This window comes from Bos grunniens, chromosome 10 (assembly GCF_055505025.1).
Source record: "Bos grunniens cultivar Pamir isolate PY7600 chromosome 10, Bosgru_T2T1.0, whole genome shotgun sequence".
NCBI lineage: Eukaryota > Metazoa > Chordata > Mammalia > Artiodactyla > Bovidae > Bos > Bos grunniens.
In genome coordinates, this window is record NC_141174.1 from 32,757,223 (window position 1) to 32,779,856 (window position 22,634).

General features: G+C 37.9%; 1 protein-coding gene across 6 annotated transcripts in view; it reads right to left on the bottom strand.

Moving 5' to 3' along the window:
* Positions 1-595: 595 nt before the first annotated feature.
* ARID4A (AT-rich interaction domain 4A) overlaps positions 596-22,634 on the bottom strand; it is a 61,938-nt gene continuing 39,899 nt past the window's right edge. For 4 of the 6 annotated variants that reach the window (XM_086320505.1, XM_086320506.1, XM_086320508.1 and 1 more), the window contains exons 17-24: positions 21,480-21,677; positions 17,566-17,650; positions 16,546-16,747; positions 13,326-14,468; positions 12,914-13,018; positions 7,800-8,006; positions 7,033-7,179; positions 596-2,455 (exon numbers count right to left, since the gene is read on the bottom strand). In XM_086320505.1, the coding sequence (XP_086176631.1) occupies positions 2,352-2,455; positions 7,033-7,179; positions 7,800-8,006; positions 12,914-13,018; positions 13,326-14,468; positions 16,546-16,747; positions 17,566-17,650; positions 21,480-21,677 (2,191 nt within the window). In that variant the 3' untranslated portion in view covers positions 596-2,351. The remainder of the gene's footprint in view (positions 2,456-7,032; positions 7,180-7,799; positions 8,007-12,913; positions 13,019-13,325; positions 14,469-16,545; positions 16,748-17,565; positions 17,651-21,479; positions 21,678-22,634) is intronic. The other 2 variants (XM_086320509.1, XM_086320510.1) reach the window with 1 other exon arrangement.

Here is a 22,634-nt window from a genome sequence, read left to right on the forward strand (position 1 = left end):
TGGAATATTAAAACAGAAATCTCCATAATCTTCAAAAAAGTTGATTTTATAGATAGCACCTTTCACTTTACATATTAAAGAGTAGCTTTATTTTTTTAGTCATGTAGAAGAGCTATCTACTCAAAGGTTAGCTAATTTCAAAATATGGTGAATGTGTGAATTTAATACCTCATCAATACTCTTTCAAAATTCAATTACTTTCATAGTCCTTTCCGGCCACTGGCCCCAATAAAAAGATTTTAACAGTGTTCATGTACCCATTCAGTTGAATATATAATTTTGCTCTCTGTAGCAAGGTCTCAATACTTCATTACCAGATTTATAATGATTAGAAAGGACAATATTCAAGCTGATAAATCATTAAAATATCTAATGTATGAATATAAGGTTGCCTCTTGGTTCCAACTGTATTAGAATGACACAGTTTTAAGATTTTTATAATTAAGTACTAGAAATATTTAATTGTAGAGACTGAAGAATATATAGAATATATTGAATATGCTTTGTTTTGTGAAGTCTGACTTTCCAACTGTGAGTTACTGGCACTTGGAGAAAAAAAAACAATCACTTAAATGAAAACTGAAAATATAAAGCCTATGTTTAAAACATGGCCTTTATTAATACTGCCCACTGAGCTCCATTTTTATTTTACATTGAAATACTTCTGCTTTGCAAAGAAAAGACAGAAAAGTGCATTTTACAAGAGTACTTTTTTGTTTTTAATTCTCTGCGAAAATGGAAGGAATCTGAATCACAAGTTCACAATGTGGTAAAATGAAATTAAGAAACAATGATTTCAGTAATGCTATGCCATCACTAGTGTCTGGCTCTGACTTTGTTCTTGTAAATCAGATCCTGATATACAGTCTAGAGCATCTAGGTTATTACTCTACAGCATATTAAACACAGAAAAGGGGGTTTAAAAAAAACCCCTTTCAATGTACAAACATGAATTTAAAAACTGATTTTAAAAAATCACCTTTTTACATAATGTATATGGCAAAAATGCTTTAAGTACATGATTTTGGAAGAATTATTTACAAAATGTATCAGTCTGTGAAACAATTCACAAACAAAGCATACATAATTGCTTTACTTAGTTGTTGCATCTCAACTTTGGGAGATATAAATTTATTCGGCAGTATAGCAAACATAAAAACGGTGACAAAATATTTTAAGGGCAACCAAAAATTTGATCCTCAAAATGGTTTAAATACTAGGACTGCCAAAGTTTCTAAACAAGGACATACTTTAATGATCCAGATGCCCATTTATATAGTTCTACACTGTTTGAAGGACTGAGACAGATTCCCTTCAATACAGGCAAAGCTGCTGGATGCAACCTCCTGTAAAAGGGACAGCTGAGAGCTATTGTCATTTGAAGAGTGAATTAACCTAGAATTTTCTTTTTTTCAATTTTATTAATATTTTAAAAAATACATAAAAATACAACATCCAATGTCTGAATAAATATATTTAACAAGTTGCAAGATAATACCTTATTTTACACAAAATTTTCAGCTTTAGAAATCTTGTTAAATAACTTCATTGTTGTTATATATTTCATTTTTGTTTTTTGTAACAAAATAAAAACTCTGAAATTACATAGAAAAAAGACAAAATATTTTTGTCAAGGGATAAGATAGTCCACTGAAAACTTATTCACAATTCCACTGTAAACATTAATAAACATTAAAATATTTGCATAATTGTGTGCTCAAAAATCCTATAAAAAGTGGAAGACTTATTACAACTGTAGTTTTCAGTCAACTACACTTCCTTTCACAATTTATTTTGTCCCATTTACACCTTAAACCTGGGCACACTGCTGAACATATACTTTGGCAGTTCTAAATAGCAAGTGCTTCCACAAAAATAATAAAACCAACAACAACAATTAAAAAGAACACAACATAAACCCCCTACTCACCAAGTGTTCAAATACATCTCAGTGAAAGTGCAGCAGTAACTATTTAGCTGGATAATATTTTGATGTTTATCATGTGCACTTGCTTGTCTATGATTTCTGTAACACCTGAAAGCTTTATTATACAATTTCAAATTTGCTAAGTGCCCTTTTTCTATCTTCACAAGAAAAAATGAAAAAAAAAATTATAGAGGAAAAATTATGACAAATGTGGCAGGCTGCCTAAACTTCAGTTACTAATCAGCTTCTTTTTTGCAACAGAAAAAAAGAAAAGAGAAGGGAGTAGATACAATCCAGCCTTGAAAAGTGTACAGGATATACTTAGCAATGTCAAACCAGTTGAGTGCTTTCTGTGGTTGTATTTCGGGGTTTGGGGATTTATGTCCATGGCAGCAAACTGCTGGGAAGGCAGAGAAAACGTTTATCACCTGCATTCTACAGCAAGTACGTTTTGTGGGGGAGATGAGGAAGAGGGACTCATTCCAGTGTCCGATGAAGCAGATGACATGGAGGCTCCGGCATGAGACACTGTGGAATCAAACAAGTTACATTAGACTGGAAAACTATCACACACAGATACCCAACCACTGGCAAATTAGAAATAAATTTCTTAAACATTATTCACTTCCATTATAGTCCTCTCAAATGGTGCATGAAGGAATTAACAGCAGCAAAAATTTTGTTTGGCTTAACTGAGTGGAATCAGTCTCTGCTGCTGCTGCTGCTGCTGCTAAGTCGCTTCAGTCATGTCCGACTCTGTGCGACCCCAGAGACGGCAGCCCACGAGGCTCCCCCGTCCCTGGGATTCTCCAGGCAAGAACCCTGGAGTGGGTTGCCATTTCCTTCTCCAATGCACGAAAGTGAAAAGTGAAAGTAAAGTCGCTCAGTCGTGTCCGACCCTCAGCGACCCCATGGACTGCAGCCTTCCAAGCTCTCCTGTCCATGGGATTTGCCAGGCAAGAGCACTGGAGTGGGATGTCATTGCCTTCTCCGAATCAGTCTCTAATCACTAAGTAACTGAGTTCAAAAAGGCACCATAAAATATAAAGACTAGGTATAAACTCTTAAATCCCTACTTGAAAGATCCCTGAAAGAAAATCACCTTTGTCTCCAAATCAGAAACAAGATCAACCTGAGGTTAAGTTTTCACTGTAGCAAATTCCTGCCTGTCTCTGGGTTAAAGGACCCTAAAAGAATTCCCCATCCTAGAAAATACCTTGTAACCAGCTAACCATTGGCTTCCTATCTTTATCCTGTCCCAATATACCAGATGGAAGCAAAGAGCAGTAATCTAGATCAGGTATCAGAATCATGGGATCAGGATGGAACTGTGGCTGAGTGACTAGAAAAAGTGCCCCAAGTGACTTTGACATAACACTCCAGAAGCATGGATTAGAGATCACTATTCTATGCATCAGCTGCTTTGCCATTTTTTAGTTTACACTTCTTTGCAGAGCTCTATCTTTTGCAAATCTTTGCTCAATTATTCCTATTTTACTTGAAGTTTTAATTTTATTTTATTTATTATTTAATTTTTATTTATTTTATTATTTATTTAATTATTAGGTATTTATTTATTTATTTTATTATTTAATTTTTATATACCTCCCTCAGTGTGTGTACTGTCAATATATTTAACTCATTACTACAAATTCCAATATGTATGCTAGAAGTCAATGTCTCACTTTAATAACTCACTTCACACACACACAAATTAAAAAAATCAAAAAAGGGAAGAAGACCGTAAGAAAATTATATTCTTGGTTGTCTGAAACTTATATGACCTTTAGGAAACTCAAAGCAACTGAAAGTTCTCTAAAGAAAGTTCCATTTGTTGATTTGTTCTTCTTGTGTTTAAAAATTCTGTAAAGACTTCTTGCTATTTAGTTTTTCAAAAGGACAAACAAAGAAAGTCAGTCTCTTTCCTTTTGCTCCACTGTATTTCCAGGAATTGAGAACTGCTGGACTTGGAGTTGAATGCTTCAAGACTACATATGATACAGGCCATTCTATCAGTAATTCATTCCTTAAGAGCCATAGATAGAAAACTTCTCTAGAGATGGGCAAGCCTATCAGGTAATTTACTTTTTTTTTTTTTCTTTAGGGACATCCCTCCTAGAGCCCTCCCCTACTGTTCTATCCTATTTCTGAAATAGCCACTTTGTAGGCTTGCTATGGAGTAGTCATTCTAGGGCTTCCCCTCACCATCATCTTGAGATTTTCCTTATTGTTTTCCTGTTGGATTCCTTCTTTGCTGGATCTCATGTTATTTTCATAACTTGGCTTCTAGTTTTAATGACACCATCGAGAAATCTGATGCTGTTCTGAGGCCCATCTTTTTGTATGTACCTTTATATGGTAAAAGGCTTCCCAGGTGGTGCTAGTGGTAAAGAACCCACCTGCCAGTGCAGGAGATGTACGAGACATGGGTTCAATCCCTGAGTCGGGAAGATCCCCTGGAGAAGGAAATGGCTACCCTCTCCAGTATTCTTGCCTGGAAAATCCTACGGGCAGAGAAGCCTGGTGGGCTACAGTTCTACAGGGTTGCAAAGAGTCAGACATGACTGAGAGAGTAACACATATATGGTAAGCTTTTAGAATCTTACCTTTATCCAAAGGGTTCTGAAGTTTCATAATTTGCTTTGGTGTGATTCCTGCTCACCCTCCCACCACAACCCCTCCCATTCTTTATGAGTCCTTTCAATCTTCTAATCCATCTCCTTCAGTTCTGGAAATTTTTCTTAGGTCTTTGATGACAACTTCCTCCTATGTTTATTCAGTGCTCTCTTTCTATAAAGCCTATGATTCAGAAGTTCAATCTGTACTTCCAGCCAGATCCTATACTTCTCTTATTCTCTCCTTTTATCTTTTTTACTTTTTACTGGTATTTCTCTAGCCTTGTTATCTAATCCTTCTTTTTATTTTTTATTCCTACCACCATATGTTTAAGAGATCCTTCATGTTCTCTGAATTTCATTAATAGTCTCATATTCTGGCTTCATGGAGAAGGAAATGGCAATCCACTCTAGTATTCTTTCCTGGAGAATCCCATGGACAAAGGAGCCTGGCAGGCTACAGTTCATGGGACCACAAGAGTCAGATACAACTTAACGACTAAACCACCACCACATTGTTGTTTCAAGACTGCAGTATCCTTCCTGTAACTCTGGATATTAATTATAGTTGTTTTTATATGGCATGTTCCAAGTTCTTTTTTGTTCTCATTTTCTATTTTGGTTTCTGTCTTTATGTAGGGGCTTTCCTCAAACATCTGATCTTCACTTCCATATTTAAGAGAAGGAGCATTGAGCTAATTGGAAGCTGTACATGAGTATGTCAGGCTTTTAAATGTTGGGCACTGTACACGTGGTGATTGGCAAGGAACTTGCTTTTTGGTTCAGGACCCTCCAAATGCTGGTATCTGTTAGATCATTTCTTTTGGACTGACCAGTTTCTTTAGAGGAATCTTTCAGTCTCCTTCCAGGAATAACCATAAGCTTAGTTACCAGCTTTCAGAGGGCTAAGAAGATGAGATCTTTGTTTGGAAAAGGAATAGGAGTCTCATCATTCATTACTGGCAACTTTTACTCAAGCTCCGTCTTTTTGGTTTACCACTTAATACCACTTAACCCTCACCTTCAGCTATGGTTGGTTTCCTGAGTCTGTCTATAAGCCTGTTGATCTCTTCCAGCCTCCAATAACGTAACCTCCTGGGTTTGTTTTTTTTTTTTTGGCTAAAGCTAGGGGAAAAGGTAGTTTACTTCACAGGGTGGGATGAAAGGATCCAATTTCTCCTTCCATTTCAACCAGTCTCCCATTTTTCAGCCTCACACTTTACATTGCCTTCAGAGCTTTTCGGGGGGGGGTGATGTAGTATGAATTAGCTTCTCCTTGTTTTGTCCCACTACAAGGATAAACAAGCTTAGGTTTTTAGCATTCTCTCATGTGCTGACATACTGCTGACACTTCCTGTTGGCAACAGTCAATCTGCTGTCCCATTCTCTTGTCCTTGTGTGTATAGGGCTTTTAGTTTTCTTTATATTATTTTAGTGAGGCCTGGGCTTGGGGCTTGGGGCAGACATGAGCATGACAATGTTTAACTAAAGCCAATCCTATACATTTTTAAGGTTTAGCTTAGATGCTACTGTCTTTATGATTATATCAAAGTCATCTCTCCTTCCACCTATACTTGTGTATCACTCTTAGGACTCTCAACACACAGTTCCACTGGACAGTAAGACTTTGAGATAGAGGTCTGTATCTCATTCATCTCTGTACTTTCACGAAAGAAGGCCTGGCATATGGTATATGTGCATTAATGTTGTAGAGCTGAAATATCTTATGCAGTAGTTGTTTAGGAAATGCCTTACAATCCCAACAAGACAATCTCCTAGAGAAGAAGCCATATGCTTCTTTGTTTTGATGAACCCCATAATATATAATGCCTGTTAATAGGCAGTCAATAAAATGTCTGTTGAATAGTGAGAGATATTCAGAGGGAGCAAGCTCTTCTTGAGAACCCACCACATTTAGTAAAATCACACATTTTGTAAAACAGCTCATAGTCCCTTTCAAAAGTCTCATTCTGGACTTCCCTGGTGGAGCAGTGGATTGGAGTCCACCTGCCAATGAAGGGGACACAGGTTGGGTTCAACCCTGGCCTGGAAGATTCCACATGCCACAGAGCAGCGAAACCCATGCACCACAATTACTGAGCCTGTGAGCTGCAACTCCTGAAGCCCATGTGCCCTACAGCCTGTGCTCCACAACAGGAAAAGCCACCCGACTAAGAAGCCTGCACATCGCGATGAAGAGTGGTCCCCGCTCCTGGAAGTCAGAGAAAGCACACACAAAGCAAAGAAGACCCAGCACAGCCAAAAAATAAAAATAAATAATGTTTTAAAAAACATTAAAAAACCAAAAGCAGAAGTCTCATTCTGACTAATTCAGTTGTTGGCTCATTTCAACAGCAGCAACAAAGAAGAAAACCTAGCAATCTAAAAATAATTTATATACTATATTCAAAAAGTGATAAGCCTAAATCTTCTAAAGTGATACGGTATATATTTGAAAAATAGAGAGAAGAAAAATTATAATCAAATTACCTTCTCTGTCTTTCTTTTTTAATCTTTTTCTCCTCCTGTCTATGGTTGCAACTTCAGACTTCAAAGACATGTAATATTTTCTGATTTCCTGTAGTTTTTCTTGGAGAAAAGAGATTCTCTCTGTACTGTTCATATTATCTAATTCATCTAAAAGGCAAAAAAACAGTTACTTTGGAATTAATTCTATAAGAAAAAAAATGGCAGTTCTTTCAAAACTCTGACTCATAAATCAACAAAAGCTTTAGTTTATTAAAACCTAACAGTACACTAAATAAGGTTTTATAAAAAGAGAAGACATTAAATTCAGGAATAAGATTTCTATATACATCCCAAATTTTCTTAACTAAACATATATTACTTAATGATATATCACTGAAATGATCAGAGAAGCACAAGAAAACATCCCACATACAGCATCTCTGATCTATAATTTTAGCTGTTCACCCATATAGTGTCTTTGTATTGATGTTTTAGTTATTTCCAATTGTCAATACAAGAAAGGATGTTTAAGTTTCATCAATCTGTATAAATCATACATGTCTCATTTCATAACTAGAGACCTTTCTCCAGTGTTTATGAAGTTAACATGTAAGACACAGATTCTTTCATTTATGTTAAGTAATGATTATTGATAAGGCAATATTTAGGATACCTAAATAAATGAATTTGCTAATTATTATTTCTTGTTTTGACATTTTAACGTATCACTTTTGACATCTGACATATCACTTTGTGATATACATTCAAGTTTTCTATAAGCATCTTACTGAGTTGAAAGCTCCACTTATATGTCCGAGGGGATGAATTCGGATGTTTTTCTTTCTGTTTATCTTTTTCTCCATCTTTGATGTGAGGGGATATCCTTGCAGGGGATCGTGCAAGCTTCTGTGGCTTAGATACACTAAGATGCTTTACTGGGGTACATTTACTTGAATTGTCTAGGACAGGAAGATCTTCACTATCACTGCTTTGTCCTATAAGAAGAAAAAGTTAACTCAGATTATAAATGATAAAAACTTTAAAAATGCAACAGACCCAGCAATTACACTTTTTGGTATCCTAAAGAAACAAATGCACAAAAGTGCTAAGTTTTATAACAATAAAAAGATGGAAATAACCTAAATACCCACCAAAAGGGAAATGGCTAAGAATTATATATTATTGTTGTTTTTCAGTTGCTAAGTCGTATCTGTTTGCAACCCGATGCAGGATGCCAGGCTTTCCTGTCCTTCCATCTCCTGGAGCTTGTTCAAACTCATGCCCATTGAGTCGGTGATACCATCCTCTGTCACCCCTTTCTTTTTTTGCCTTCAATCTTCCCGATGCTGGGGAAGGGTCTGGCATTAGGGTCTTTTCCAATGAGTCAGCTCTTCACATGAGGTGGCTAAAGTATTGGAGCTTTAGCTTCAGCAGCAGTCTTTTCAATGAATATTCGGGGTTGATTTCCTTTAGGACTGACTGGTTTTATCTCCTTGCTGTCCAGGTGACTCTCAACAGTCTTCTCCATACCACAGTTCAAAAGCATCAATTCTTCTACACTCTGCCTTCTCTATGGTTCAACTCTCACATCCAAACATGACTACTAGAAAAATCATAGCTTTGACTAGAAGGACCTTTATCAGCAAAGTGATGTCTCTGATTTTTAATATGTTTTCTAGGTTGGTCATAGCTTTTCTTCCAAGGAGCAAGCGTCTTTTAATTTCATAGCTGCAGTCACCATCTGCAGTGATTTCAGAGCCTGGGAAAATAAAATCTGCCACTGCTTCCACATTTTCCCCATCTATTTGCCATGAAATGATAGGACCGGATGGCAGGATCTTAGTTTTATGAATGGTGAGTTTTAAAGCGGCTTTTTCACTTTCCTCTTTCACCTTCATCAAGAGGCTCTTTAGTTCCTCTTTGCTTTCTGCCATTAGCGTGGTATTATCTGCATATCTGAGGTTGTTGGTACTTCTTCTGGCAATCTTGATTCCAGCTTGTGCTGCATCCAGCCCAGCATTTCACATGATGTACTCTGCTTATAAGTTAAATAAGCAGGGTGACAGTATACAGCCTTGACGTACTCCTTTTCCAATTTGGAACCAGTCTGTTGTTCCATGTCCAGTTCTTACTGTTGCTTCTTGACCTGCATACAGGTTTCTCAGGAGGCAGGTAAGGTAGTCTGGTATTCCCATCTCTTTTTGGAACAAAAATGACCAAATATCCAAAACAGATTATGAAATGATAAAGTTAAACAATAAGCATAGTATTGCCCTATATATGTTTAAAACAAAACATAAAAACAACCCAAAAGGGGACCAACCCAAACTATATATATGAAGAAGCACAAAATAAACACCCAGCTGTTAACATTTGTATAATAAAATGTGAGCAGATATTTGGTTCCAAGTCTGTATCCCTCCTCACCAAATCTGCACTGAGAGAGATGCTTTTGGTTTTCATTTAATAACAAATTAGAATTTTCTCTCAACTTTTCTGCTTTATTTCAAAGTCTACACCCTACTTGACCATATTTACTCTCAAAATCCAACTCTGCCTTCTACTAAAAAGGCAAAGTTGTGGGTTACACACCATATTTCCCAGCCCCTTCCCTACTGTATCTGTCCCTTTGGCACTTTTTCAGCCTCAAAAAGAGGAGACTGTTAATTCTGGGCAAACTACTATAATATCTTCAGCTATACTCTTGAAACCATTTATTCTCAGCATCTCTGAAACACCTCAATGTCATTTTATCTTTTCTTCTTCTATCAGAGTCTACCAACATACTTAAAGCTTTCCCACCCCTTAGAGAGAGAAGGAGGGAAGGAGAGGAAAACCTCCCCATTTGGCTGGTACCTCTTTCCTTCTCTTTAGGGTCAAATTTCATGAAAGAGAAATTCGTTGTTATCCTGATTTCCGTACCTTCTAATCCATCTCCTTCCCATGCTCTTATTAGGGCCCCTAACACTATTCACCAACTTCAATGAATACATTTTAATCCCACGTGAATATTCTATTGCATTTGAACCATCTTTCCTATTCAAACCAACAACTGTTTACTGATTTTCATTTATCTCTAATCTGCTTCTATTCTCCTCTTCCTGGCCCATTTAAAGGGATATGCCACATAATTCCACTCCTGGTCCTTTTTCCTCTCATTTTACAACCCTCACATAGCAGCTTTATCATCTTGTAATCCTTCAACAACTGTCTCCTAAAACCAGACTCTTTTCGAAGCTCCTGAGCCTTATTTCCCTAATACTTGGTACTTCTAATACAACATTCCCTAAATTACTCTTCCAACAATCTGCTGCTACTCCTGTATGCCATATGTTAGTTAACCAGTTCCTCATATCTTACTACTACTAATAGAGTCCTAGTGATTTTATGGGCTTCCCTGGCGGCTTAAATGGTAAAGAATCTACCCACAATGGAGACCCGGGTTTGATCTTGCATCAGGAAGATCCCCTGGAGAAAGAAATGGCTACACACTCCAGTATTCTTGGGTTTCCCAGGTGGCACTGGTGGTAAAGAACCTGCCTACCAATGCAAGAGACATAAGAGACACAGGTTCGATATCTGTATTGGGAACATCCTCTGAGGAAGAAATGGCAACCTGCTCCAATATTCTTGCCTGGAGAATCCCATGGACAGAGGAGGTGGGCAGGCTACAGTCCATGGGGTCACAAAGAGTTGGACAAGACTAAAGTGACTTAGTGCACACACACAGTGACTTTATGTCCTAATTCTCTTCATTCATCCCTTCTTTCACTGCCTCAGTTAAGCCAAAGATTATTTCCACAAAGAAAAACTGATCATCTCCTTTCTTTTTTCCTTTTTTAACTTTTTACTTTGAGACAATTTTCAAACTTACAAAAAAGATGAAGAATGGTTACTAAAAAATGTTTTTCTGCCATTTGAGGATAACTTGCCCTGCCATATTTGAGTACCTTATAGTGTTTATGTCTTATAAATGAGAACATTCTCCTTGTTTTAGTTATCTACAAATTAGCCAAAACTTAGCAGTTTAAAACTACAAATGTTTAGTATCTCACATGGCTTCTGAGGGTCAGAATCTGGAAGCATCGTGGCTTTGTGGCCTGGCTCAGGGAATCTTGTGGGGTTGCTGCCAAGCTTTTAGCCCAGGCTCTGGTCTCTGAAGACCTGACTGGAGCTGAATGATATGCTCCAGGATGGCTCACTCACATGGCTGTTAGTGAGCATCAGGAAGCCTCAGTTCTTGCTGGCTGTAGGAAGGATATGCTTGGTTCCTCACCATGTGCGCCTCTCCATACACTGCTTGACTGTCCTCCCAACATGGCAGCTAACTTTCCCCAGAGCAACTGATCCAGAGGAAAGCAGAGAAGAATCTGTTGTGCCTTTTATGAGCTTCAAGTCATACTCCATCATGTCCACTCTATTTTACTAGTTAAAAGAAAGTGACTAAATACAGCCCATACCCAAAATGAAGGAACTGGGCTTTGCCTCTTGAAGAGAAGCATATCAACACATTTGTGGATGTGTTTTTAAATCCACCACACTCCTAAACAACCAGATATATTACTGTCATCTAATCCTCAGACTCCACACAAGTATCTCTGCTGCTGCTGCTGCTACTGCTAAGTGACTTCAGTTGTGTCTGACTCTGTGCGACCCCATAGACGGCAGCCCACCAGGCTCCCCCGTCCCTGGGATTCTCCAGGCAAGAATACTGGAGTGGGTTGCCATTTCCTTCTCCAATGCATGAAAGTGAAAAGTGAAGTCGCTCAGTCGTGCCCGACTCTTAGTGACCCCATGGACTGCAGCCTACCAGGCTCCTCCATCCATGGGATTTCCCAGGCAAGAGTCCTGGAGTGGGGTGCCATGGCCTTCTCCGCAAGTATCTCTAGTTTGACCCAATAATGTTCTTTATACCAATAGTATCCAGGTGAGAATTATATACCTCATTTACTTGTCACATAAATCTCCTTCAATCTGGAATGGCTCCTCTTTGACTTTCATGACCCTGACAATTTTTAAAATTATAGCCCAATTATTCTACCGAGTATCCTTCAGTTTGAACTTGTTGCTGGGTCCTCACGATCACAGTCGGGTCATACGTCTTTGACAGGAATGTCGCAGAGGTGCACGACACTCTTCACGGTGCATCCCATCAGGAGGCACATCACTTCACTTGATCCCGTTGCTGGTGGTGGTCATTTTGACTAAGGTAACGTCTGTCCATGCATCCACTGTAAACTCATTCATTTTCCCTTTGCAATTCCTGCTATCTTTCTAGTCTCATCGCCTATCACTCTTTCTCTATACTCCATACCTGTCTTGTTCAGCCATTAGCCACATCTGATTACTGACTACTTGAAATACGGTTCAAAGGAATTTTTTTGAAATGCCCTTTGTCTTAAATAAATTATATGCTCCTTCCTTGGAATATGTATCTACCGTAGTCTAGTATTTCCATTTCAGACTTGTAGGAAGACATGTTTTGGATGTAAAATTATAATTTGTCAAATCAACCATGTTTTTTCCCACTATATCCCATAACTTAACTTTATTCTTTATTGTACACACATCTGTTTTCAGATGTATTTGAAAAAATTCTTCTGTTTTTCAAATTCTATTTGTTTTATTCTATTCTTCTTATTTTTTTCAAGATTTCCAAACATATTCCTCTAATATTAAACTGCATTACATAAGAAATGCAATAAGCATAAAAAATAACCACAGCTATCTCAGCTCTAAATAAAATTGACAAGCAAATTTTCAGATGAAAAACTAATGGAAAAATTGCTACTTTTCAGAACAGAATAAACCAAATTTAGTTTTAAGCTGACACAGATGATCAGGCCAAAAAACTGCTCAAAGTACTAACACCATACTAAAGCCAGTGTTGCAAAGCACCAACCTGCTCCATTCTTTTCATTTTTGGCTACAGCACTTGTTCGCTTTGGGGTTCGCTTCTGCTTTTTTGCCAATAATCCACTAGTTCCATCACTTGGCCTTTTCTGACCTGAAATAAGTGGAAAGAGAAAATTAGAAAAAAAAATCAAGAGCAAGTATGTTTATTCATCTGCCTACATGAATTCCCATGTATATGTTTTTTAAAAAGGGTGGGGTAAAGAGGGAGCAGGGGAAGGAAGGAAGGAAAAAGAAGAAACACAGGAGAGGAGGAAGGGAAAAAGAGAAGGAAGGAAGGAGGGAGGGAAAGAAGAAGGAAGGGAAGAATGGTACTTAACAGATCAAAGCTGCTAAAACTCTTAGCATACTAATTTTGAATTTTAACATAAAGACTGATTTTCTCCCTAGGAAGTCCTTACCCTTCTCTCTGCTCTCTCTCTCTTGAACAATTATACTACAGGTACCAGAGGCAACACTGGCTTCAAAGCCATTTGCTGACTCCCTCTCACAGAGACCTTCTTGAGATTCTTCAGCAATACTGTCAACTTCAATAGTTATGTCACTCTCACTTTTTATACTTCGAGACTCATCTTGGCTGAGAGTAAGTGGTGACGCTACTGAAAAGTTATGCTGTGCTACAGGAGGTAGGGCAGGTGGAATAGAAACAAGAGAGTTAGATTCAGAGCTTTCAACTACTGCGTCCTCAATGCTGGTTTTCTCCTTTTCATCCAAATCATCCAAATCTACTTCATGGCAAACCAAGGTTTCTGGCCCAATCAGAGGCATTGCATCCTCCTCTTCCTTTAGCGGGGTATTTACAGTTTCTTCTGCTGGACCATCGAATTTTTCATTAGTCAATTCTTGAACGCACTGGTTTGGCTCTGCTATTAATGATGGCATTCCTTCATTTTCTATTTCAAAGTGTTGTTCAAAATTTAAGTTTTTCACTCCCTCAGATGCAGTGCAATCACTGGTCCTTTCTTGAGATGTGCTAGATATGCTATTTGTCATTTCCATTCCATTCTCAATTCTTATTCTTTTCTCTGGTGATGACTGTCCCAGGATCTTTCGTTTCAACTTTTTTTCTTTTGCACATTGGTCAGTTTCATCTTCAGTAGCAGAAGAAAAGTTTTTACTGTCTAAAGAAGAAAATTCTGGACTCTGAGCATCAATATGAGGTTCAGTTCCTGCTTCATCCTGGGTAAATGATGAAATTTTTATAATTTCTAAAGAAAGATCTTTTGTCTTGCTTCGTCTTCCCTTTCCTTTAGGAGATTTTTCTGCATCTTTCTTAACTTCTTCTTGCTCCACTTTATTTCCTAAAATCTGTACTATTTGTTCATTCTCTCCAGCTTCTAACTTTAAGGTTTCTAAAGACTGCATTTGAGTCCTATCATTTTCTTTTAATATATGTGGAGCAGTCTTTGGATTTTCTTCATCTAGCTTATCATCATTTAAATTTTCATTTTTTTCTAATTCTTCTTTAATATCAGGAGAAAGTTCTTCATTCATCAAATTCTTTTCTAAAAGGTCTTCTGTTTCACTATCAGATGAACAGGAGTCTGCAAGAGAAAATATTATATTACACAAGTTTCTACTTAATTACCAATGTAATTTATAATAAAAATTCTGCCAAAGACAAAACTCTTAATCATGTACCTCTGAATACCTCCTTGTAGAAATTTCTCATATAAAATAAACCATATATTTGTGCCAAAAATGGGGGAGGGGAGATCTCAAATAAACTCCATGTGAAAATATATTACATAGAAAAATATTACTGTCTCAATTCTGTAAAAGAGCTCTTTTCCAATTTTTACTAGTATCATATTTAGGCTACAGTAACCCTTAGAAACGGAGAAGACAATGGCACCCTACTCCAGTACTCTTGCCTGGAAAATCCCATGGACGGAGGAGCCTGGTGGGCCGCAGTCCATGGGGTCGCTAGAGTCGGACTCGACTGAGCGACATCATTTTCACTTTCACTTTTCACTTTCATGCACTGGAGAAGGGAATGGCACCCCACTCCAGTACTCTTGCCTGGAGAATCCCAGGGACGGGGGAGCCTGGTGGGCTGCCGTCTATGGGGTCGCACAGAGTCGGACACGACTGAAGCGACTTAGCTGCAGCAGCAGCAGCAGCAACCCTTAGAAAAATCAAAGGACTAGTACTGAAATATGAAGTTAACATATGAAGTGGTTTGATTTGAGAGGGTACTGATTAAAATCTGGAATGCCCATTTTATGTCCTTAGAAAGGAGTATGACATTCTACTTAATTCTGAAAAGATGTATAAAAATGAGAAGCTTGAATTCTCAAAAATGTAAATATTCCTCTGATTAAGAGAAAGGAAAGTATAGGCCAGTTACCTTTCTGCAAAAAAAAACCATTCTCTTTAAGTCAGAGAATTTTTTAAATAATAAATAATGTTATAAGATGATACAGAAGTTGTAAAATACAAGAATTCTGCCCACATGGTGCTCATATTTTACAGTGCAAAAAGGAAAGCTTAAATGTACTTTTTAAGTGAAAAGGTATGTAGTTTTATTTTATGGTTTTATCATATACAGAATTTAGAATTTTGTCTCAATTTTTTAAAAAGGTAGTTTTTTACTTTTATGAAGCAGTTTAGCAAAAAAATGTATAATTTTGTAGGCTGTACACGTGCATGCTTCTAAGAGCATTTGCAACCTTGTGGAAATCTTGCATTTGTGTATTACGTCAGCCTTCCAGCAGATGGCAGTAAAGGGGAAGAAAGATGCCCTTTCTAACTTGCACAAAAGCTCCACATGGTGGATTCATGGCAATCCTGTGGTTCAGAAGTGTTCAAGGGAGGAAAATTCTTATGTGAACATTTTCTATATTTAACATTTCTTAAATTACATAGAAAACTATACAAAAGTAGAAACGTTGGAAAAAACGTAAATGCAGAATAAAATATGTTCACTTATATTCATCCCAAAACATGTGTCTACCACTTTAGTTTGTGCTCTCTTTGAAAACAGTCTCAGCTTTACTGAAAGATCCTAGGTGAACAGCAATGGTGAAGATCCTAGATGAAGGCGATAGCAACCCACTCCAGTACCCTTGCCTGGAAAATCCCATGGACGGAGGAGCCTGGCGGGCTGCAGTCCATGGGGTCACTGAGAGTCGGGCGGGGCTGAGCAACTTCACTTTCACTTTTCACTTTCATGCATTGGAGAAGGAAATGGCAACCCACTCCAGTGTTCTTGCCTGGAGAATCCCAGGGACAGAGGAGCCTAGTGGGCTGCCGTCTATGGGGTCGCACAGAGTCAGACAAGACTGAAGTGACTTAGCAGCAGCAGAACAGCAGTGGATTACAGGAGACACCAGTACATGCTTTGTAGGACAGGGTGGCATACTGGCTTGTCAACCCGTGCTCTATTAAAATAGAATATTTCTCTGATATTGTCAAGAAAAGGTACTCCTAAGTAAGATATCACTGAATTTTAAATAAATAGGGTACAGCAAAATAAATATTTTGTTCAAATCAAATTTTGGAATTTAAATCATGTATTAAAAACTTAGATGACTTCCTATGAATCTCTCACACAACTGGTTTTATTATTTATATGATTGATTTTTTTTTTTTAAATCAACGATCCTCAAAATTGAGCACCTTCCATTCCATTTGACAGAGGTGAGCTGTCTGGCCTATTGCTTCGAGCACTTCTGGTACCTGATTTTCCGTCACTGTTTGCAGTCTTAGACAAACCATATGGCATGTTAGACGAAAGCGTAGATTTTAAAGGAGGTCGTCCCCGTTTTGACTTCTGCCTCTCCTCATCCCTCTTTTCATCCTTTTCACTGTCTTCTTTGTTCTAGGTTACAACAATAAAATGTATGAGAAATAGTACCTTTATGAAAAATAAATACTCTACTTTGCCAAGGAAAACTGTAACTGAAAAAGATTAGTTACATCAACTCGTAATCTGTAGTTATGGAAAAATTAAAATTAAATAGTTTTCTAATGTTTTGTACTTAAATGAGTATGATGTTCTACAACTTCAACATGGTAACACTGCAATTATATTGTGAAGGTCAGAGGCAGCACATAAGAGAGCTATATACTATTCAGCTCTCCCCTTGTCTCTTACTATTTCCTGAGGAAAAGAAAGGTATGTCATCATCTCTACAGCAAAGGCTGAAAATTGAGGGTGTGGATGAGGCTAGAACATATAGCCAATGTATGCTTTAAAACTTAGTACTAGCTTCCACAATTAAAAACCAGATTTTACTTTTTAAAAAATATACTTGTCTTGAGAGAAAAAAAAATTCTAAAATCTGGCAAGCCTGAGCCTGCATCCCACAGCAGAGTGGTTGGTTCCATCCTCTCTAGACGAGGGACATAACCTCTTCTTTGCTGGGCTCAGTCCTACTTTACCACTTTTCTAGAGAACCTCGTAAGCCTTTGCATTTGAAGCCTGTGCCCCAAGGGAAGCTGGTTTTTACCTTTTCTGAAATAGTGTGGAAATGTGTTCATATTTTTTACTTTTTAGCTTCTGGGCCTAAGGGGCAAACTCACAATTACTTTGAAAGACTCAAAATGATTATATGAGAAAACAAGTTTTATAAAAAACACAGTATTAATACAATATGAACAACTGTTATCTAAAGGATATAGCACCTGTATACATACTTTAGCTTTTTTCTTCTGTTTTTTCTTTGGTCCACCTTTGTCCAATGGCCAGATTATCCTGTCAGCCTTTACCCATTCATCATACCTTAAAATAAAGAATATATTTTAAAATTCACAAGAATACCTTATTTGAAATGTAGTCACCAAGTACAAACAACAGGACTGAAGAGGGCCGAGTTCTATGTCGGCAGAAAGGTGAAGGGCACGGGTGCTCACCTGCTGGCAGTATGTGTGCCAGGCACTGCACTGGGTGTTTTGGGTACCTGCCACCAACAGGGCACAGCAAGAGTTTATCAGGGCAGACAGGTTTAAGAGGGAGAATAGGGTAGGCAAACTAAATGGATTCAAGGCTGTTTGCACTGCCTTTTTCCCCACAACTCCCACTCATCTGAGCTTAATTAAATAAGCTGATTCTGTAACCAAATAATGCAAAACAAGTGAGATAAATTTAAACTTGTAGTATGATGAGTTCTAGATTAGTTTATGAAGTCCTTTTCAACTCTTTTCCTCCAGAACTCTCTCTAGCCTCCAGTATTTCTAAAAAAATTTTATTCTGAACTGTACACCTCTAAAACTGAAATTTCTTTTAGAGGTATTTTAAGTTTATTCTGAAAACCCATTTTCCCCTTTCCCATAATACTGACATAACTTCTAGATTTTAATATAGCCAGTCCAAGTTACTAATCAGGGGCAAATAAGAAATTAAACCTCCTAGAACTAAATAACAGCTTTTACATTATATAAGTATATATTTATAGAGCTACCTATAATTTATATGTTTAATGTATATTTATAGGTATTTATAGAGATGAACCAAAATCTAAAATCTGTACATTTTAGCTAAAAAAAAAAAAAAGAAAAAAACTACAGGCAGTCCTTGCTTTGAACTGCACCCTAGTGATGCAAACCACACCTTCACTTTGTAACCCAATCACCATTAACCTATGCAAAAGAAGGACCCTGTTCCAATAGGCACAAGTTCAGCTGACCCAGTCCCATGACTCTACACTATGGTTTAAACATGATCTTCTCATGCATTATCCCAGTATCTATCTAGCAGGGTGGAAGGCCAATGAAAAACTATTAACCATGTGAATTCCAGCTAGGTAGGAAGATAACCAGTTAGAACAAACATGATCGTATAATAAAATGACTGTTAAGAGTCATACAGTAAAAAATTTAGAGAGATAAAAAGAGAAGGACGCTAGGAGGGGGATAGTCTAGACAACAGAACAGACACACTGATGGTAAGTAAAAGCGGATGGTTGTGAACTATGTAGACTCTGAGGAGAAAAGAAGGCTACATTGGGCTGCACGTGCAAAGTAGGGAGATGTGTTAAGGTTGTCAAGTGTAGTCTTTATCCCTGAATTCAATACATACAAAACTACTGAGAGATGGACAAGAAAGTTTGTTTTTAGTGTTGGCAGAAATGTGAAGGGTACAAGAGCTGACCTGAGAAAAAAGAAAAGAAATTTTAAAGTTTTTTTTTTAATTTTTACTTTTAAAATTATTTATTTTTAATTGGAGACTAATTACTTTACAATATTGTGGTGGTTTTTGCCATACAGCAACATGAATCAGTCACGGGTGTACTTGTGTCCCCCCCTCCTGAACCCTACTCCCACCTCCCTCCCCATCCCATCCCTTATGGGTCATCCCAGTGCACCAGCTTTGAGTGCCCTGTTTCATGCATCGAACTTGGACTGGTTCGATGTCATCTATTTTACATATGGTCATCTATTTCACATATGGTAATATACATGTTTCAATGCTCTTCTCTCAAATTATCCCATCCTCACCTTCTCCCAGAGTCCAAAGTCTGTTCTTTACATCTGTGTCTTTTTTGCTGTCCTGCATATAGGGTCGTTGTTACCATCTTTCTAAATTCCATATATATGTGTTAATATACTGTATTGGTGTTTTTCTTTCTGACTTACTTCACTCTGTAATAGGCTCCAGTTTCATCCATCTCATTAGAACTGACTCAAATGCGTTCTTTTTAAGAGCTGAGTAATATTTCATTGTGTAAATGTACCACAGCTTTCTTATCCATTCGTCTGCCGATGAACATGTAGGTTGCTTCCATGTCCTAGCTATTGTAAACAGTGCTGCGATGAACATTGGGGTACATGTGTCTCTTTCAATTCTGGTTTCCTCAGTTTGTATGCCCAGAAGTGGGATTGCTGGATCGTATGGCAGTTCCATTTCCAGTTCTTAAAGGAATCTCCACACTGTTCTCCATTGTGGCTGTACTAGTTTGCATTCCCCCCAACAGTGTAAGAGCGTTCCCTTTTCTCCACACCCTCTCCAGCATTTATTGTTTGTAGACTGTTTGATAGCAGCCATTCTGACTGGAGTGAGATGGTACCTCATTGTGGTTTTGATTTGCAAGAAATTTTAAAGTTTTATATGCTATTCAGTCAATCCATATTCTTTTTAAAATGATGTGAGAGGACAGAAGCCAAACATGCCCCCACTAAAGAAAACAATTAACGTTTGCTGAGCACTTAACTAAGTGCCAGGCACTAACTATATGAATTTTCATGTTAATATAATTAGCACTACTTCTCACAAAAATCCCTACAAAGTAGATTCTCTGTATTTCCCAACTCAGAGATGAGGGAACTGAGTATGTAGGGAAATTCTGGAACATCTGGGCTCCAAGCAACTACAGGGCCCGCAGATACAGTGAACACACAAAACTTCCTAAAGAATAGAGAGAAAAGTAGTCCCTGACATCCAGCAACTGGCCTGGTACTATTAGCTGGGCCTTGCTGTTGCTACAGAGCCATCCTGGCCCTCACAGCTAGGGCATGTTGTTCTCCTGTTGCACATAAACAACTTCACAGAACATCAATATCAGACAGGTCTGTTGCATGACCATGATGTATCAAGACAAAAAAAAGACCACTTCCCAGTTGTGTCTCAACACAAAAAAAAAACAGGAACACTGTCCAGGCCACAAAAATGACCAAACATCCTTTATACCCTGAGAGACTGCTACTGCTTTACCAATGACAGCATTGTGGTGGTGGTGGTAGTTGGGGGGTGGTTTAGTCTCTAAATTGTGTCCAAGTCTTGCAACCCCCATGGACTATAGCCCGCCAAGCTCCTCTGTCCATGATTTTCCAGGCAAGAATACTGGAGTGGGTTGCCCTTTCCCTTGCGATCTTCCTGGCCCTGGGATCAAACCTGCATCTCCTGTGTCTCCTGCATTGCAGACGGATTCTTTATCCACTGAGCCATTGGGGGGAAGTCCAAAGATAGCATTAACCTTGGTTTAGTCTTCCCTTCTTACAGGTAAGATTAAGATAACCAATCAGAATTATCCTCTGCTTCTTGACAGCATCCAGTCTAGAGCAAAGCCCTATTTCCTAAACCCTCTTAAAATCACCTAACAGAAGCTCAGATCTAAGTCTTATCTAACATTCTTATCTATTAATTTTCCAATTCAAACCTATTACAGTGCTTGATACGGGCTTGATTTCTGATAAATTTAATAAGTAAACAAGCAAAACCACTTGCAATGTTGGGAGCCATGGGTCCAGCTCTCTAAAGGATGTTTCCACAGAACCCTGAGCTGTTGCTACTCCCAAAGGTGGTACCCTGAGCTTTCATGACCCACCCTCTAACTGACATGCCACATGGTTCCCTAAGTCAGGTGTCCTCCCTTACTGCAGATGAGTAGCAAACCCAGTTTGTTCAGGTACAGATGTGATCCTGGTGATCTCTGGCTGGATGTACTGACATGGGAAGTAAAATAGTAGGAATGTTCAAAGTCCTGGAAAATTCAAATGCAAGGTGTGCTGTGTAAGTGCATATATACTATTTGCTTTAGTTCTTCAAAACATTAAAAATGATCTTTCTGAACCAAAAACAAATTTCAAAATAAGAAAATACATTTCTTGCTTACCTGACATTCCATCCATAGTAATGTACCAAGTATAAAACTTCTCCATCATCAATTTCAGTGCTTTTAATACTGGCTTCGTAGATCTTCTGCGTTTTCCCCCGTCCATATTTTACTTTCACTTTGGTGCCTGTTAGGCAGGGTTCTGTGTCTTCCTCATCTTCCTCCCCTTCAGAGTCACATTTGCTTTCAGTTTCTTCCCTGCAGTAAGTTATAACACTGATAATGCTACTGATAACTTAATGGAAAACAAAATAATATATGCTAAAAGAATCCAACATGTAGAAGAGTCACAACCTAATTATTACCTTCATAACATGTCAGTGGAGGAGGAGAAGAAGGAGGAGAAGGAGAAGATTTTCATAGACTACTTAGTAGGGAACTGATTTATTATGACAAGGTGCACTGTACCAAAAGTAAATCCGTACTTCTTAAAGGCAAGTCAGTCATCACAGTTAATGGTGATGTGGAATCAAATAAATCACTTTTGATAAAACAAAATTACAACAACATGCTTTGAAGAAGTCTTTAGGATTCAAGCGCCACCTTGTATGTGAAAATGACCTAAAGATAGTTTTTAACTTTCTGCAACTGAAATGTCTTGACTACTTGACTAGTACTTTTTGCTCAATTCAGAGTGGTTCTTAACCCAGACTTTTTTGGTGGGAAAAATAATGAACAAGGGCTAACTACCTTAGTAACTCTTTTAAACTAGTTTATAAAGGTTTCCCCACCCTCACGAAGAAACAACAGACATCTGGGTGTTAGGTGTTTTGTCATCACTGTGGGATAGCACCGGAAGAACGAAGGTTTTGCATATCTTACATCGGTTCCTATTTGTTTTTACACATCTCCCATCAGTTTTTGTTTTGATAATCATATATAAAGGAGATTCACATAGGGAGGTCCAAGTATTTGTAATATTTTTAAACAAACATTCTTTATTAGCCCAGCAAATATTCAGAACAGATTTGCATCAAAGATCACTCTAGTGGCACAGGAGTTTTAAAAACCTTAAGAGGAGTTACTATCTTCTGTCATAAACACAGGGCATTATTTTAGGGATCACTGGGGGACCCAACATGAAGAAACTTTGACAACTCATTAGCAGTGGGAATGTTTTCTTTACAAGGGCACCTTCCAATTATATTCTGATAA